Consider the following 20,097-nt stretch of genomic DNA (forward strand, 5'->3'; position numbering starts at 1 on the left):
AAAGCAGACGAAGCATGCATTATCTATCGCAGGAAAAGAAAAGGAATTGTTTTTACAATTTTTTTTTCTGCAGAGATGTTTTCATTCTCTCAAAAGTTGTAAAAATGGTTTTACCTCTTTGTTTGTTCGCTCTTTTTCCTGAACCGATCTGTTTGAGCTTTGGTACAATTAATTCCTGGGACTCTTTGAATCTCGGGCAGTATCATATTGAATCTTCAATTGAGTTTATACATACTTGGCCACGTCCACTTAAAAGTCACGTCATTAAGTGGTGATGCTCAAATTATATATAAAATTCATAAATATTCATTCGTTATTTTTAATGTGAAATATTAGTCCATCTTGCCTCTATTTTTTTAAATGTTTTTTTGATAAAAAAGATACCTAGTGCCCATGATGCCAAAATCACTGGGTAGAATATATTGATCGACTCCAACAACATAGAGGGCTCGCCTATTTATAAGCTACAGAAAATTTTGAAATAAAATATTCATACATGCAGAGTAATATTTAAATCCAATCTAGAAAATCTCATGACTATTTAACTATGCATCCATGTGAACTTATTCTGAAAATATTATATTTCCTATACAATCAAATAATGTCTCTAATACACGGAGTTGGTAATAATGTAAAAAAATACTCCAATAGCTCTAAAGAGTTTCAAATTCAAAATCGGACGGATACATGAACTTCTCTTTAAGGGATTTTACTTCTCTTATAAATATAAAAAAAATATGCATTTAGTAATAAATTAGGTTTCATTTTAATTTTTGAGTGAAATATCTTATGCAATCCAATTTAACTTTATTATTTACTACATAATTATTATTTTTTAATTTAATAATAGGAAAAGCAGACGAAGCATGCGGTTATCAGGTCCAGTCCTTGTCCAGCAGATAAAGAGGGGGGAGCTGGCAGCATTTCCTAGACAGACAGAAAAACTACGTGTCGAATTGTTAGGAGTAGTAAGTGAGTAAGTAAGTAAAGAACTGACAGCTAAGCTACGCTTACTCCTACACCTACACCTACAAAGCCCTCGGCCTTTTTCTAATTGACTTTTCTCTCCCTCCGCCCGAATAAAAAAGAAAAAAGGTAACACGTCACTAATTAAATTAAATGACTTTTCCTTTCTTTTTATTATTTTGTTTTTTTTGGATAATGTGAAGGACTTTCTCATCTTTCCAGAAAGAACCACCCTTGGTTCCTTACCTTGGTCAGAGTAATTAAGAGTGCGTTTGGATTTAGAGTAGAGTTGGGTTGAGTTTTGATTTTAATTGGTTTGTAATGATTGTATTATTGAATTATGAGAAAAAGTGTGAAAAAGTAATAAATAATTGAGAGAAAGTAATGATTAAGTAATGATTGTGTTGTTGAATTGTGAAAAAGTAATGAATAGTTGAGAGAATTTAATATTAAAAATTGAATTAAATGGTTAAAAAATTTTTAAAAATAAAAAAATGTAATGATTGTGATGTTGAATTGAAGATAAGTGAAGTTGAGTTGAGTTGAGTTGAACATTGTTTGGAAAACAAACACACCCTAAAATATTAGCGAAGAATGGGGGAAGAGGACGAATATAGCTATGTGGAAAAAAAATTAAATTAAAATAATAATTATTCTAATTAATTATTGAAGAATTCTTAATTAATATTATGTTAGTGATTATTTCTGACCAATATCATTCTACATGATAAAACAATGGAAACTTTTCTCAAGAAAGAGCGTTTGATACACCACGGACTACGAGATGTAATGTTTTTCTTTTTTGAAGTCGGATCAGATGCAATGTTTTTTTTTTTGTCGGATGTCACGTTAGAAAATACTAATGGCGTTGGTCGTCAATTAATGTAATGTAATTGATTATAATATTTTGAAACGTTTTGTACTCAATTGTTATAAAAAAGGAATTCTTTAATAAAATGTAACATCCGAAAAATGTTTTGTACCACCCAAGCCTTTTACCCTAAATGATGGGCAGCAGTATTTGTAACTTTGCCTACCTCTCGTGACGTAATGCTCGGATCCTCATGTTTAACCACGATATCAAATGAACTACACAAGACCTTGCTAGTGTAATACCACTAAAGACGTAGTATAGTTCACACAAGCAGGTGTCTTCCAAGCCCAAGCAAAGAGTATAATTCTAGTAAATATTTCAACACAAATGTATAAATTTGATTCCAACCGGGACCTTAGGGTTATCATCCCATTTTTAGCATGAGGCCCTATATTCCTAAAAGCATCCAATGAAGTTTAAGTATTATGAGTATTACAAATTTACAATCAGAGATGGAGCCATAAATTACGTTAAGTGGGCAATCTACGGATACTAAAGAATATGTTTTTTTTTCTCGGTAAATAAATATGTTTTATTTAATTACTGATATAATTTAATCGAAAAAATTACAAATATATTGTTCTTCCGAATACAGAGAAGACTCCCAAATGTAAAAAATGAAATAAAAATTTTAATAATTAGTATTACAACAATTTAAGTTTTAAATTGTCAAAGATGTAATGTAATGACACACGCTCTCGCATAGTAACTAAGAGGTTTCAAGTTTAATACCGAGACGATTTGTGCTCCTTTAGCTATTAAAACTTCTATTTTATTGTACTAAGCTAATGAGTCTCCTTTTTTCGGTGAGTACTCAGGTATATAAAAGCCCCATAGGCTCCGACTAATCCAGTCAAACCAAGCCAATCTACTATAATATAAAGTTCTCTCAGCGTAGATTTTCTCCAGTCACGATAATCGAACTTGACACCCTACTAAGGGACAATAAACAAATCGATTGGATCAATCTATTTTTAGGAATTCTTAGGCAAAAGGTCAGATAGTAAAAGAATTTTTGGGGGACATTGACAATTATTTATCAAAACTTTTAGCTTGCATTTAGTTTTCGAGTTTGATAAATGATTTAACTCGGCTTGATTTTATGTAAGGATTGTAAATATTGATAAATATATTCATGAGTGAGAATATATATATATATATATATAGACGAGAAAGTAGATGGGAGAATTATTTATTAAAAAATTAATTATAAAAAAGGATAGAAAAATTTTTATTAAAAAATGATTAAAATGTATGCGAATGAGAAATTATTATTAAATGATAGTAAAAGATAAAATAATAATGATTATATTATTGAATTTGGAGAAAAAATAGAGTTGAGTTGAGTTGAATAAAATTATAATTTGAAAAATAAATAAAGCATTAATAATTTTTATGGGTATCATATTCAACAGTTTTAGACAACTTTTAAAAGGACTCAGCATTTTCTTCTTCTTTACATTTTCTCTGTTATCGATTCCTTGCCCACTCTAATATCGGGAAAATAAAAATATTTTTACATAAAATCGCACGAATAATCACAGCAGTATGCTCTGGAAGATTAATATTATTAATTATGCAGGTTCGATGTATTTGTTACCACTGCTTATCTAATCGAGTTGGTTTGTTAGGTTGAGACGAATAGCTTCTGGATTATGGATCTGCATTGACATGTTACTATGGTATAAAAAGGAATTTAATAGTGCGTTTAATTTTAGAGTTGAGTTGAGTTGAGTTTTGATTTTAATTTTAATTTGTTTGTAATGATTGTGATGTTGAATTATGAGAAAAAGTAGAAAAAGTAATGAATAGTTGAAAAAAAAAGTAATGATTATAATTTATATTGTTGAATTGTAGAAAAAGTAATGAATAGTTGAGAGAATTTATTATTAAAATTTGAATTGAATGGTTAAAAATTTGAAGAAAAATGAAAAAAAATAATAATGATATTGTTGATTTTTATTGTGTAATGAGTAGAGTTAATATTAGAGTGAAAATTTTAAAATTAGATTACAAAATCAAACAGGATGTAAATGTTCCAAACACATATCTATCGACGACCTTGCAGTAAGATCATCAAATATCTTCGGCCTGTCGATATACTAATTGGTGATGTTAGTTAGATTATAAAGTGCTTCATGTGAATTCCGTGTAAATGTTGCACGCTTCCTATATATGTCCCCTTTAACCCTAGCTGTTGGACCCCCGCGCCACCTTTAGAACCCGAGAGAGAGAGAGAGAGAGAGGAGTGAGAGCGGAGGCCTCCGTATTACGTCTCCTCTCCTCTCTCCGCCGCCGCTGCCATCGCCGCAGAAGCTCCGACGACGAGAGAGCCAGAGAGAAGAGAGCTTCTGCTGCTTGAACGCATACATAATCGATACATATACTATACGTATTAAAAAAATAAAGGAACTGCCGCGGCGGTTTTGATCATATCTAGAAACGTCCGTCTGCAAATGGCCCGCTCCGTCTCCACCGCCACGCTTCTCGCAGTCTCCGTTGCTGATAGCCTCTCCGCCGCCGTTTTCCGGTGAGCTCACTCTCTCTTCCTACATGAATTTAATTAGCCAGATCAGTATTCAATACGTATAAGATCACGTCTATATTATGTATGTACGTATAGCTGTATGTTCTTAATCAAAAGAAATCGAAGTTATCTACCCAAAAAGGAAAAAAAAAAAAAAAGAAATCGAAGTTGGTCTCACTCACTATGTGATCATTAATATCAATCGGTCAATTAGGTCATGTAAAGCTGGACCGCTCCATCTGATCTTTGCGATCATCAGTTTGCAGATCGGTTGAGTCGTGTTGTGATTTGGCTCGAACTCGAAGTCTATGTATGTTTCAATTTTACATGTAAAGTTGCCTCGATCGGTTGGTCTAATTAATGAGGATTTTCTTGTTAATAGGCGGGGTTACGCGGTAGCGGCTCATGGAACGGCCTCATCAGCAGGATTTGCTCGGGGAGGGTCTAGTGCCGGAATCATGGGGCCGATCGAGGGGAGGGCGGCTGCGGCCATGAGAGAAAACTCTGGGGCTGCCTCGACATGGGCCCCGGATCCCGTGACTGGCTACTATAGGCCCGCTAACAGTGCAGCCGAGATCGATGCGGCGGAGCTGCGGGCGATGCTCCTCAACCAGAAGAAGTAAGGCCATAGCAAGACGACGAAGAAGCGGAAGATCGCCCCGGTTGGCCATCGCGCGATCGATCAAGTGCTTGGAGCCCATTCTAGCATCATGTTTAGGGGGGTTGACTATGACCGACTGTCCGGTCAATCGGGAAATGAGCTTTGAGGTTATTGTGGTGGCGATATGTACTAATTATATAATTAATTAACTTAACAATAAGAAGAGATATATGTGTGTGTGTTTTTGTTCCCGGACGAGGTGGTGTTATTACGTTACTTATTTAAACTTTGTCCTTTCAATATAATCTCAATTTTCGGCTTCTCCCCACGTTTTCCTAAAGTACCCTACTTCTACTTGGACCACAAAGTAAAGCCGCATCAGACTCTTCCTATTCCTACTGCCAACTAACTTCGTACATAAAACCAATCAATTTGCATTTCTTACCCTAAAAGTTGAGAATAAATTTGCATCGTGTCACTGGTGAAGAAGATAGTCTGAAGATTTGATTTGATCGATGTCGAAGCCGTCGGGGCATGGAGAGCAAGAAAGAGGATTTTCTATACGACGATCCCACACGGTCATCGTATGGGACCGGAGATGACAATAAGGGATACTTCTCCATCATTCATTTTGATAGATGCACTTGACTCTTGAGGGAAGGCATCAAAACATGTGTTCCCATGTGGTTAGTAAAAACATTTTTTTCCTAGCACCATGAAATGAACACATGTTCTCCACATCACACTACACATTCCAATCCTTAACAACAAACAAACCATCCGAAAGAAAGGAAATGCGGATCCGACCCCCGATTTGAGACGACGATCCCTTGCTCTCTGTAAGTAAGAAGATATCAACCAATCCTTCCTATCCACGTGGCATGAGGGTTTGACAGAGAATAGTTTGACGATCGATCCTTCCACATTCGCGAACTACAGATCCAAACGGCCTCTCTCCTATTACAGCTTCTCTTGAGGTTCGAAGACAATTCTTGAGAGAAATAGATCACTATGATCCCTAATATGTCACATAGATCGAACAATTATCGACTGCAGATGACTAATGCGAACTAGATCTATCGAGTTTTCACATCTCCTTAATAACCTCTCTAGCCACTTACAGAGAGAATTGAAGGGATGGCATTCAGATTTGGGGCAGTCGTGCTGTTCTTCTTCATCCTGTTGATCTTCTCACCGGCCTTGGAAGAAGGTCTGCTGAAAGCTCTCATGGGGGAAGCAAAAGCCCATCCCCAGCTGCTGCTGCTTCCTCGGATTCTAACATTAGCGCCAGCTCCACCTCCTGACCTTCCGCAGTTACTGTTGCCGTTAGCCCCTCCATTGATTTCGTCGCACACCCAGTAGGACGAGGACGAAGATGATGAGGAAGATGATGTGGTCAGCATAAACCCGCCGAAGATCCCTCCACATCTGACCCTCTCCTTGATCGGTTCTTGCTTCTGGTTCCGGGCCTCCCTCTGCCTCCTCCCCTCCGATCTCGAGGTCTTCCCATTGCCTTCCCTCTGGGACTCCACCCTCCTGAGAGTGCAGTCCCCGAACCCGTTCGAGATCCTCTCAAAGAAGTCCCCTGAGAAGCTCCTGCTCCCACAGCCAACAGACCTCGACCTCGAGACCTTCCTCTGGCTCACTGCATCATCTTCCTCCCCTGTCGCTGCATGGGTGATGGTCAAGCCTCTGGTGCCTCTTTCGGTTTTCCCGGAATCCCCCGCCTTCGAGGAGGAAGATAGGTAGAAGATCGATGACCAGAAGCCGACTCTCCTGCTCCTGGGACTACTGTCCTCCACCTGATGAAGAAATCAAAAACATCAGGACACATAACAAATATCATCATTTCAAAACCAATACTCAATATACATCGCCTATACATCGGCGCACAATCTTTAGATTTCCGAGACAACCACTCGCTCAAGGCAATATCAGATTACATATTCAAGTTCGGGTCCCTCAAGCGCACTTCCATTCCATCAATTCCAAGTTCTATCTGCATGTACCGAGCTCATCTCACCAGCGCGAAGAGGCACTTAGACCGTGTTTAACACACCACAACTATAATGGCCGTTCAGTACGGCCGGGACGGAAAGGAATCACCTTTCTTCGACACTAAGATTTATCCCTAACATTCCATTCAACATCGTTGTCGGTCTAGTCATACCAAAATGGGCCAACAACAAACTACATTGAGCAGCACTCATCATCATCGGGAAGACATAGACGCGAGGCGGTAGCTTGCAGGAAATGTAGTTCCGGGATTCTACGGAATACCTGGTGAGCACTTAGCAGGGGTCCTCTCCTGGGGCCGCTGGTGGTGGACTTGCTCCTCTTGAAGGACGAAGGAACATCGGAGGGGCTCTTCTTCTTCTTCTTCGCCGCGGCCGAGACGAAAGGAATCATCCTGCTCCTGCTCCTGCTCCTCTGCCCGCTGAACTGAGCCTCAGCCCTCTTCCCGGCGGAAGAAGAGGAGGAGGAAGCGACGGCGGAGTTACAGAACCCCCCGTAGACGCCATTGATGTCAGATCTGAAGGACGGGGAGGGAGAAGACGAGGAGGAGGGGATGATGGGCTGTGAAGGGAAGCTGGAGGAGACGAGCTTCCCGAGCTTCTCTTGCAGGCAGAAGGCGCAGATCCCTCCGGGGTTGCTGCTGCTGCTGTTCTTGAAACGGTGCTGGCTGCACTGAACCGTCCCGTCTCCTGCTTCTTGCTCCCCTCCTCCTGGTGGGGGTGGCGGTGCTGCTGCTGCTGCCTTCACGGCATTCTCCATTGACGTCTGAGGAATGGGTTTGGAGAGTTTAAGGATTAGTGTTCTTTGCCTCTCTTTCTTCTTGTGACTGGAATGTGACTGATTCTCTCTCACAGTGCATGAGATGAGAAGGAAGGATGGAAGAGGGAGGTGGAGGCAGGGTAAGGAGAAATGGAGACAGAGGGATCAGAGAACAGAGGATATACAATGTCATGTAATAAATTACAGTGTGGGAGAGATTGCTCCTATTTACCTTGACACACAATAAAATAAAGAGTGAACTACTGCCCTCCACTTATTTATTAATAATCGTTTTTATCCTGATATATTTTTATCATTAATTAGTTTTAAACGTTGACATTTCGTCTAACATTTATACCCTTCTGTTAATATCCGTGAGGAAAATATATGGACGGCATTATGTTTTTCGTCACAGAATAGTACAAATGTTAGATGAAATGCCAATGTTTAGGGCTAATTGGTGGCAAAATTATGTCAGGGGTAAAAACGATTGCTAATGAATAAATGAAGAGCGACAATGATAATCTACTTTAAAATAAAATAATTTTGTTTTTAGAGTCGAGTGGGACGGTATTACATTGCCCTAAATATTCTAATATCGATAATAAGTTTTGTGTGCAACTCGTGCAGTTGCGAGTGTGTTGTGAATAACTATCATTTGTCGCTGTCCATGACGACGGACTGGCATCTTGTGAACAATAGCTACATTGCACTTGTGAGTAGTGATTGCACCAACTACAACTGGCACAACAAACATACATCGAGTTCTTTTTTTTGATTGAATATACATATGGAAGACGTTTTATGTTTTGGTTACGACTTTTGTGAACTATATGTGTAAATTAAGTTTTTCTTTTCCGGTGTACAATTAAGTTTGTATTTTTACATGGAGAACTCACATAATTTTATGTGACAGGCAATGGTTTAGTCCTTTAGATCAAGTTGAAAAAAATGATTATTTATAAGTTTTTCATTTTTGATTATATTACATGGTATCCATAGATTTGATAGGTCCTGATCAATTTAAAGTCAAGCTGAACCAGCTCACTAAAGAGTGAATTTTTTTTCATTAACCAAGCTCGAAAAGGGAAACATTAAGCGACGTCAATCAACTCAGGAAGTTGATCTTTTAGAAGGTTTTCATTTTAGGGGAGCGCAACAAGAAGTGAAGAAATAGTATTTTACATGAATGAAAGCAAGCAAATCGTAAAAAATAACAATGAATGCAAAATAAATATATAATATATATATAAATAGATATATATAGTACCGGGGAGCACGTGGACTGCTGACTTATTTAGCAGATCTGATTTGCATTTAAAAAGTGCGATAAAAAGACAAGCAAAAGAGTGACCCATTTATGGTCCCAAGCCCCGGCTTTGAAGCTTCTCTGGGCTATATCCCAAAACCTATATACATATATATATATATATATATATAATGAAATTAGAAGAATACTCAACCCTAATTAATTAGTTATTTACAGTAAATATAAAGATTAAAAATACTATAGCAATAATTTACCAAAACTGAAAAATAATCAACAAAATGAAGCATCTAACTTTCTTCTTTTTTTTCCCTTGAAAAGCATCTAACTTGCTTAAGTACTAAGAAAAAGAAACAGAAAATAGAAAGTATTTCTTTCGGTGGATGGTCTTTTTTTCGATAAATAATATGGTGAGCAGCAATAGTGACGACGACCTTACTATCCTCCACTACACAATGTCTGAACTCTTATATTTAATCACGAATATATTAGACCAATTGAACAAACAACACAAATACTTATCTCGTCAGCGTAACATCACAAAGGCCTAATATAGTTTACAGAAACCGTTATTCCCCAAGCCCGAGTCAAAGAGCACACAACTGGTAATTATTTTTGACAATGCACTAAAGGGGATTTGAACTTGGAACTTTAGGGTTACAAAAATCACATGAGAGTAAATTTATTAGCCACTAGACCATTACCTTTGGGGTTTTTTTTAGATGACATTGTTCGGCTTAAAAAGCATCTAACTTGCTTAAGTACTCGGAAAAAGAAACAGAAAATAGAGAGTATTTCTTTTCTGGTAATAAGGGAACATAGCCTAGTACAAAGAAAGAAAATAAAGCTAAATAAATGGACACATAAGTCCCACTGATGAGAATCAAATCCAAGATCTTTTGATTTCAGGCGGCGTTTTGTGCCACTGCATCAAGACCTCTTCTTCTAGAAAGTATTTCTTTTTGTAAATGACATTGTTTGGCTTGAGAGGCTTCAAATAAGATAATTTTGTTTTTTCATTTAAAAAAAGAAAGGGCTATTGTAGATTTCCCCCCCCCCTCAGAAAACAACTATTGTGTAGTTGATCAAACTTAAACGTTGTACTGTAGATGACTCAACATTATAGGTAAAAAAAATGCAATTAACCAATAAGACATAGACTACGGATTTTCGTAGAAACTGCAAGAATTCAAGAAATTCTGGTATATTCTAAAATGATTTTTCCTTAGAATCTGAAATGCAAAGCAAGTTCAAAACAAAAATTAAAAAACTTTTTTCATTTTTTTTATCAATATATGTGTATATGTCCGCTGGTCTAACTTGGAAGATAAGTATTATCATAAGCTTAGAAATTGTACACACACTTTGCCGGAAGCTTCTCCAACAAATGTCAATCCCAATAGCTTGAGTTTGTATATGTTATCCTTACACTGTTGTACTGATGAGGTTTCAAAGTGCTCCCAAACGTTAATTGTTGAACTTTATACGCGGTCATTTTGGACGTTTTAGTATTCATAAATCGAAAAAGTTTCGATTAATTTAATTCGATCAATCTATCGAAAAAATTTAATTCGAGCCAGTTTGACCCAATATAGGGTTCATGGATTTTTCTCCTTCATAGGACTTAAATTCTATATTTTGTTTAAGAGGGACAAGATGCTATGTCTTTACTTTCAATTATTCAGTTTGTTTCTATAACCATCAATATCCATATGTTGAGTTAAATCAATCCTTCGTGCTATACAAGCTGCTGCAACGACTTTACGTGATCATGCTAGTTCGGTTTATTTTCTTTGTCAGTGCTACAAAATAAACTAAAATAGTTCGAATCAAGTAAAGTTACATGTGAGAGTGTTGAGAGTTGAGTCTCTCTTATTATCGAAATCTCAAAGGTTGTTTTTATATGTACGCCCTCATATTCAAAAATTCAATGGACTTCCAACTAATCTAATCGAAACAGATTTGACACTAAAGAAAAATCTCAAAGCTTATTGGAGAGACTTCTTTTAGCCTCAACATTAATTTGCTTATATAAAAAAACCCTCATTATTAGTCGAAGTGAATCTCCAATGATGCTATTCATAATGATATACCTTTTGTTTTCTTTCTTGCATAAGTTTCTTTTTTGTTTTCAATACATTAAATTCACATGTGAATTTTTTTTTTATGTATTCTCATATCCAGAATTTTAATGAGTCTCGACTAATCCAATTTGGGCTAGATTGACCTCTACTAAGGGAGTAAAGCTTTCCTAGTATGAATTTTCTCCATTCACAATATTTGAACACGAGATCTTATTTAAGAGGAACAAGTCTTAAATCGCTTGAACCAATTGATGTTAGTATGTGCAGATTTTTCATGCTTATGCATTCTAACCTTTATGTGTTGGTACATTCATAAATGTATATTCATGATATACAAACTATGTCTCGAAGAATTGATATGCAAAAATGATAATTACATTTGGTTTTATCAGCAATACCGTGCCACAATTTAATTAATAATGTGAGATAATCAATGAGGTGTAACTTAGTTGGTAACGCGCTAATGTTAGGTTGGGAGTTTAAGGAGACTTGAGAGCAAATAAGGGGGAAAGATTCCCTTATTTGTTATCATACTCGCTTGCAGTAGTATTACTTTGACTATAGACTTGTGGATGAGAAATGTTCCTCTGATACCTCACTGGGGTCGCGGTAGTCCTGGTGTTGCTATGGCTCATATAGTTACGACATGTGGGATTACTATGCCGATCACCCCTAGCCCCTTTTTATTTATATAAAAAATATAACGCAAGACTTTTGTGCATCTTGCATCCTATGGAGTGTTTACAGTGGGCCACTATTGCAATTTATCAGATGATTGTCGGTAGATAAATAATAAAAAACTTGTTAAATGGTAAAAAAATGATTATTCAACAAGAAATTTATTGTTTTTGATATAATAAGATACCTGTTAAATAGTAAGAAACTTATTACTTTGTAAGAAATTTATTATTTTGAATACAATAAGTCTCTTATTAAACAGTAAATTTTCTTAGAGAGAATTAGAAAAAATAACATCGAGAGATGAAAATTACCATCGACCCATTTTGTACATCAAACTGAATCATGATAGTTAAAAATTACATCGGAGAGGACTTTTCGTCCATGTTTCGTGAAACAACAGATGGAAATCTCTGGCCTGGCTTATAATCTTATTTTCCCACATGACGTGGCTTTTTAAAAATTTCAAAACGATCCAAATTTTTAAAATTTTTTAAAATCTTCCCCAATCTCTCTCTCCCCCCTTCTCTACTCTTTCTCGGGACAACTTTCCCTTCGTGACAATTTTCGCTCCCCCCTCTGTCTCTCTCTCTATCTTCTACAACGTTGTGTCAGAGTCGGAACTCCACGTCTTTCTCTCTCTCTGTGCAATTTCAGTGAGCTCATCGGAGCTCCGATCACCGGAGGAGCAGCGGGGAACTGTCTCCGATGGAGGAGGCATTAGAGCTCCTGCGCTCAAAGGGTGCCCACGACAGGATGGCTGGGAGGGAGCGCCTCCTCGAGCTCCCGAAGGCCTCGCGAAGGAGCCTCTCCACCTCCGAGACGACGTCGCTCGTCGACTGCTGCCTGGACCTCCTTAGAGACGCCAACTTCAGGGTCTCCCGGGGCGCGCTCTAGGCCCTGGCCTCCGCAGCCGTGCTCTCCGCCAAGCACCTTCAACTCCACCTCAGCGCCCTCATCTCGGCCATCGTGGAGCGCCTCGGCGACTCCAAGCAGCCCGTCAAGGACTTCTCTAGGAGGCTCCTCCTTACTCTCATAGTAGTAGTTCCATCCCTTTTCGCGAGGATGGTTCTGTCAGCACACACAATGTGCTTCACATTTCGATGATGCTTTAGATAGATAGAGAGAGAGAGAGAGAGAGAGAGGTGTGGGGCGTTAATGGAGAAGAAAGAGGAAGTGGAGAAGGGAGAAAGAGAGAGAGAGAGAGAGAGTGTGTGGGGAAGATTTTGAAAATTCTAAAAATTAGGGTCGTTTTGAAATTTTTAAAAAGTCACGCCAGATGGAAAAATAATGTTATAAGCCACGTCAAAGGTTTCCGTCTGTTTATTCACGGAACGTGGACGGAATGTCATCTCTAATGTAATTTTTAATTGTCAGGATTCAGTTTGATATAAAAAATGAATTGAGGGGAATTTGAGCCAATTTTCATTTCTCAAGGTTATTTTTATTTATTCTCTCGCTTTCTTACTATATAATAAGAAAGTTATCTTTTTTTTAAACATTTTTTAAAAGAGTACTTTTGAAAAGACTTACTATATTAGCAACACTCATATGTAAAAGGTCCATCGATCAATTTGTTGGAAGATTAATAGAAAGTCCCACATCAGTTGACCGGAGACCGATGTGTCACCTTTTGGCCGGATTGGGATTATTTATTAGGTAGGGTTATAGACATGACCTGACAATGGCTAGAATTAGTGTCCCATTTAGTAAGATTCAGACAGATGCTTCTCTTTTTTCATTTTCCTTCTTATTTTTTCATAAACATATTTTTCATTTTTTAATAAATGCTTTGCTCTCACCATATGTATGTACATATCCAGGTCATTAACCAGGGCCATTCTCCATTGGATGAATGTTGGCCAATCCTTCTCAGATTTGACAAGACTTGTTTGAGCCCTAGCATGTGTACTTTTTTGTTCTTTCCTCACTCCCTCTTCAAAATATCTTCATGAAGAATTACATCTCATGCTTCCCCTAGCTAGGAGGATAAATGTTCATGGTGGAAGAACAGAACTTACTCGCTCCAACAATACATTCTTCCAAATCGAGGTTTTCGGTCTTCATCAGAGCCCTCGAGGCGCCATTTCGCCATTCATCATCACAGTTTGCGAATTGCTTTCTCTCATCAGATTCACGTACCTTGTTCCTTGTTCCATTTCGATTCCCAAATATCTAGCTTGGTATTCTATACGTGCCTACCGTAATATTTGAATTCTAAGGTGATTTTTTTTTTCATTTTAAAAACAAATCCATGTTAATGCATGTACCCTATACATTTCAACATTCACATCAATAATATAAACATACGACGTCCAGACTAATCTTAAAATTGACGGTATGTAGAATGAAGTCAAGTTTACCTAGAATTATGCAACCGCCCTCATCGTTTTGCAATGTACGCAGTAGATCTATTTATGTAAATTGTCGGACGATGTTGTCATCTGAACGACCCTTAAGTCTTAATGTCACGATTTAGCCGTCATGATAGAATTAGATGTATAAGTACGTATAATCCGATTATTTTCTTTTTCCTTTTCTCCTCATAATTGATATATCCAACCATTGGGATATGAAATTAGGGTAACCCCCAATTTTATAAGTTTGTGCGTGCTTCTTTGTCTGGAAGCGATCCGTGAAGGTTACAGCTAAAGTCCATTTGGAACGGGTAGGGGGGGTTCACATTTCTTGTCAATTAATAATGCGTTATTTTGTATTGCAAGGTAGAAACAACCATGTGTTTTAGCAGTTGCAGGTGAACAAACGTGGACTTGTGAAGTCACCATTAAGGGGTCGCCATCCATGCCCGATCATATTCATCTTCTTCTTATCTTTCTCTTTCTCGTGCCCACATCAGGTATATCTCGGGATGGACCGAGGAGGCAATGATACCAATTGGTCCATCTACTCGGTGGATGCATGTTTTTTAAGGAACTCCTAATTCGGACAATTTACTTCCGTCCGTCCCAATCAGGTATATTATATGTCATGATGCTCGTGCATGGTCCGAGTTTGTTTTTCGAACAGTCTTAAGATTGCAGGCGATCCATGCGATGAATACACACAGTCGTATTAATTTAGAGCTGCTGTATGATTTTGAGTATTATTTTCTGCGCTCCTTCTGCATAAGAAACGTTATAACTTGCGCCCTTCGCTATCTGTTCATGCACTGCACTTTAGCTAGAACGGTCAAATGGAAATAAGAAGTGGGGACAACACAGGGAAATATTATGGTCATTGAATTAAAAAACAAAATCGTAAAATTTCAAGCATATGTATTTATATAAGGAATGCCTCTTTAGACATCTCTCTATTTTAAAATGCATCTTCAAGCATCTCTATATCGGAAATCCTCTTCAGACATCTTATCCCATGCACATTATTCTTAATTTCAATAAACCTTTACTATTCACCAATATATATATATATATATATATATGAAGAAAAGAAAGAAACACCTAAGGACAAAATTTGACAAAAGGATTTTATGCTATTGGCAAAGGGCCTTTTTGTTATGTTCATCGTTGTCTTCCTCGGTCCAATTGGACGTCATACACACCTAAGACTATATGAAATTTTACCGGTTGGTGCATCATCCTTGTCCAGTTGATTAAATGTAGAAATTTTTTGGGTGAATAAATGTAGTGAAATTTAACCATGAAAATATTTCTCAATAGTAAATCGAGTTCTTAGTGGACAGACTTTAATTATAATACATAGCTCGAAATCCATTAAATTTATCTCGTAACCAAGACTTGATTACTAAGCTGACACCTGAACGAAATTAATAGTTAATAAATAGGTTTTCGTGATTTCACTTAAAACAAAATAAAAAAGAAAACCAATTTTCTTCGGAATAATGACCAGTTTTCAATCACCACCACTATTCAAGGAAAACGGATTATTAAAGCCTCCTAACAAATTTTCTAAAAAGCTTCTTTTCCTCCGTTTAATTTCGCAGTCAAAATCACAAAAATTTTAACTTTAACTTTAACTCAACACACTATACAATCATTTGTCATTTTCTACAATCAAAATGAAAGTTATTTTAACTTTGAAACCAAACGCACCATTAAAATCTTACCTAAATGAGTTATAATTTTATAAACAGGACGATTTTTACCACGCTTTAGAATTTGATTCATGTAATTATGTTAAACACAGTAAATATTTTTTAAAATATACATTTTACTAAAATATTTTCGCCGATTCTGATATAATCAAAAGGGTGTTTTTTTTTCCTTCTTTTAACGACTTCAATAAAATTAGTTGGGACTCATATTGCATTTTCGGATACAAAAATACACAAAAAAAAAAGTCCTTCGCTTTTTCGGTGGAAATTTTTCGGTGGAAAAGTCCTTCGTTTTTCATAAGGGATATTATTGTTGATTGGAAATGTTAGGAAAGCAATACTATTATTCTCTAATTTGACAGGTGTCCCAAGACTTGCAATTAATGTGCTACAGTAGAGGTTCCCTACCCGATCCAATAAAATAATTTGTAGTAGGAATTAAAATTAAGGATTAAGATCCACTAGTAGTAAAACATGAACACATGAACACGAATTTAAATTATTCGCATGGACAGGCAAGCGCACATCAAATTAAAACACGTATCCACATGGCCCCTCCTGCTCTGCTTCACTTGTAATTTCCATTTAACTAATCGTTCTCTCTCCCTTCCCGGAATCCAGCAATTAAATTACTACTTCCTTTCATTAGGCTAATGATGACTATGTAATTGTTAACACTTTGGGATGTCTTTTTTTCGATGTGAACCGTGGAATTTTGGGAGGTCTTTATTTGCCATAATCCCAGGTTAAACTGACATATCAGTCAAATAAATCTATGCAATTAGTCCTCTTCATCAGATTGCGGTCGGAGTCTAAAATTTTCTAGGAAATAAGAATGAAACTGCCGGATTTTGGATTATCGAACAAGGTAGGTGTGTATTATGAGGAACATGTGGACTCTTTTTCTCGACTCTAGTTCATTACGGGTTGCTTGGACTCAAAAATTTCTGACTAAAGAGAAATGTTTATGAACTTTAAAAATTCCTACCGAATGTTCATGAAATTGGAGAAAAGATTTGCAAGTAAGGCCTCTTATTCAGCCATATATAATAAGACAAGAGGTGGGGACCGGTGAAAATTGCTTGAAACTTTTATCTTTCTCTGTAAAGTTTTTTTTTACAGTTTGTCAACGATGTTTCTTGGATAAGTGTGTATGTACTCTTTTCACTAATGAATAGACTTAAAGCTTATCAATTTTTTTTAAAAAAAACACAATAAAAGAAAGATACTGCCACCCGGGCTTCCGAATTACTTGTGTGTAAAATTTATGACCCGGACCATGCTGATGGCAAAAGAGTATATCCATTTGGGAGTGGGATCGACCGTGTCGTCTTATGCGGATGTACGATCGGGGCATTATGAGTTAGCTCTGTTTATTAGGGCCCGAATTCTGAATTCATGACCCGTCCGTCCTTGGGAATCAATTATATCAATAAGTGCGTTTCGAATTGATCAGGGAAATGGAAAGAGTATATTTGCTGTTGCAGATGAAGAAAGCCCTATCCATTTTCCATGGTTACCAGGTGGTCCAGGCCCACTCTGTTGAGGTAACATGGGGCTTGCAGAAAAAATTTGTGCTCTGCAAAAACAATCACTCACAATATGATTAAATTTAAATTAGGTCGGACCCTGCGCTTTGCTGCGGGTCCAAACTCGTCATTAGGCCAGGCTTAAAGTTTTTTTATTCGACTTTTGGAGAAAGGATGAAATCCAAGAACATCGATTTTACGTAATCGTGAATGTAATAATGTTACTTTGTAGAACATGATCCATGGAGATTTGTCGAAGATATTAACAACATAATCTATTATAAAGAGAAAATCTTATTATATGTTAAGACATATACGGGTCTCCTTAAAGTTGCGGTCAAGACTATACATACAATAAAGCAAGAACTGTCGTTTTATAAATTCATATGAGATCCTTTAATTTAACCCGCATTACCGTCCTTCAACCATTTCTTGTACCTTTTTAAGTTGCCCAACGTGTCTAATTTGGTGAGAGTAAGAGAAACGATATATTATAAGAGTTATCAGGTTATTTTATTTTAAACGCTAAAGATTTGTTGATAATATTGTCATACGAAATATATATAATTTATAATTTATATTATGATTTATATATTAGTACTGTTTGTAAAAGAAAAATATAAGGATAAATGTATGATTACCTAAGAGGTATTAAGAAAGAAAGATAATCGGGAAGCTCTGGGTTTATACCTAAAGAAAAGATCAACGCTCAAACCAATACCGTAAAAAAAGATAGTTGATAAAAACGACGTCAGTTTATTTATTTTTTAAATGTTAACAAGGATAAAAAACCGAATGAAATCCTCGCGCGTCTAGAGCCTGACCTAGAACTATATATATTAACAATGAAAGAAACTAACTGTTGAAAGTAAGGATTCCAAACGGAAAATTTAAGAAGAATTTAATGGATTTATAAGAGATTGGGTACTACAACTTACGAGTTTGAATATTTGAGATGAAGATTGGCCCAATTGCTTATTGACTGCCTCTGCTGATGAATCCTATCGCTCTAAACTTTTGGGGCACATTCCTGGTACCTTCGAGGAGTTCTTCGGCTTGGAGCAAGCCATAGAGGATCTTGACTCCGACAACGATGTGGCTTATGGTATGGACTCCGACTCTGAAAATGAGCTCGGAATACTCCTCACCAGAGCAGAAAAAGAAGCTATCCGAGCTCCCTGGAGGTCTTCCCTCATCGTGAAGTTCTTCGGCAAACCGATGGAGCTCCACTATTTCTCCCACAGACTCAGATTCCTATGGAGACCCAAAGGCTCGATGGATTGCGTTGACATCGGAAATGGGTTCTTTCACAGTCTCTTTCAGTCTTCGTGATAACCATCAGGCTGTTGGAACCATGCTTCAAACCTTCTAAAGCTACCTTCAACGCAGTAAGCCCTTTGGGTCCGGCTCCCCCAACTCCCATCGTAATTTTACTTTGAAAAGATTTTGCATAAGGTGGGCAACCAAATTGGCCCGGTGTTGAGGGTAGACAGCAGAACCATCTTAGGCCAACGTGGTTGGTTTGCCTGTTTCTGTGTTCATGTCAATTTCACTAAACCACCCCCAAAGCTGTATGGATCGGAGAACATAAGCAAATCATCCCATACGAAGGTATCGACCCCCTCCCCAGCAGCAGCCTTTTCGCGTCACCATCGATCCTATGCAGTGTACGACCTCTTCCACAGACAAATTACAGCCCTCCAATGCCACCCCCACTCCCATGCAGTGTACGTCCATTACTAAAAGCTCCGAGGCTACACAGGTAACCAGCCTCTTAAATCCTACTCAAAACATTTCCTTGCCACCCTCTGCTTAGATTAGGACGAAGCTAGGAGCGGAAGGAGGGACTTGAACCCTCAATTTCAGGCTGGCCGTCTTATGTTCATTGGTACTAAAGTACTAAGGCTCCTCCAGTGGAGGGTAATATCCTAGCCTGTGAAAAAGGAGAGACGAGGAAACAACAGAGTGAATTTGTGGGAAAGAATCCTCAACAACATGAGTCAACATTGGTGGATCGAAAGACGAGGAGAGCTTCTCCTGCTCAAAGAAACTATACTCGAGGTTCGTCCATGGGTTCCCCCACAAACCTCAGGTCAAGTTGATTGCGATCTGCAGGAAGCAAGAATGACTATTCACCATCTCCGCCCAGAAAAAACCGAAGCCGATCACCTGCAGCCGGTTGATGAACTTCTAGTCCAAATAACAGCCCCAACAGAAACATTGATGCATTGGAACGCACCAAACTTCTGGATACCAGAAATCACCAACCAAATCAATTGGGGTATAGCGCTGCAAAGGGAAAATCTGTCAAGGTGTTTCCTGCAATCATATCAATAAGCTGTGAACCAAACATTGCTGCCCTCGATCAGGCGTCTTATGTGGAACCCAATTTCAATGTCAACACTCAACATAGAGGACAACTTGACTCTGCTACTGCCAAGCATCCAAGTGGAGCGTCTCCACGTCTTCACCACATCCTGGCAGATGCGAGAGAACAAGGTGGCGACGTCCATTCAAATAACCTCGTTCCCTAGTCAAGCAGAGAACAATCTTCTCCCAGTTGATCAACAATTTATGGATTGGGAAGAGAATCAAGCTACAAACATCACTGGTCCTGCGATGTTTCATATGAATATCCTTGTATGGAACTATCGCAGTGCCGGCAACAACAACTTTAGAAGGAACCTCTTGGACCTTGTTCATAATCATCAACCTGATGTGGTG

The 20,097-nt window shown here is 37.7% G+C and overlaps 2 protein-coding genes across 4 annotated transcripts; one reads left to right on the top strand and one right to left on the bottom strand.

Moving 5' to 3' along the window:
- The first annotated feature begins 4,020 nt into the window (after positions 1-4,020).
- Positions 4,021-5,290, top strand: LOC116195387 (late embryogenesis abundant protein Lea5-like). Its single transcript, XM_031524552.1, has 2 exons — positions 4,021-4,370; positions 4,750-5,290. The coding sequence occupies exons 1-2, from the start codon at positions 4,297-4,299 to the stop codon at positions 4,988-4,990; spliced, it is 315 nt and encodes a 104-aa protein (XP_031380412.1). The 5' UTR covers positions 4,021-4,296; the 3' UTR covers positions 4,991-5,290.
- A 277-nt stretch (positions 5,291-5,567) lies between these two features.
- Positions 5,568-7,969, bottom strand: LOC116195372 (uncharacterized protein DDB_G0271670-like). Of its 3 annotated transcripts, XM_031524541.1 has the most exons (3): positions 7,246-7,969; positions 6,090-6,770; positions 5,568-5,986 (listed from the first exon to the last, which is right to left on the bottom strand). In XM_031524541.1, exons 1-3 carry the CDS (start codon positions 7,741-7,743, stop codon positions 5,978-5,980), a joined length of 1,188 nt encoding a protein of 395 aa, XP_031380401.1. In that variant the 5' UTR covers positions 7,744-7,969; the 3' UTR covers positions 5,568-5,977. The 3 variants fall into 3 exon arrangements, with proteins under 3 accessions (XP_031380401.1, XP_031380383.1, XP_031380390.1); XM_031524523.1 differs by having other exon boundaries at positions 5,568-6,770; positions 7,246-7,967; XM_031524530.1 differs by having other exon boundaries at positions 5,568-6,770; positions 7,249-7,952.
- Positions 7,970-20,097: the final 12,128 nt, after the last annotated feature.

This window comes from Punica granatum, chromosome 1 (assembly GCF_007655135.1).
Source record: "Punica granatum isolate Tunisia-2019 chromosome 1, ASM765513v2, whole genome shotgun sequence".
Classification (NCBI taxonomy): Eukaryota; Viridiplantae; Streptophyta; class Magnoliopsida; order Myrtales; family Lythraceae; genus Punica; species Punica granatum.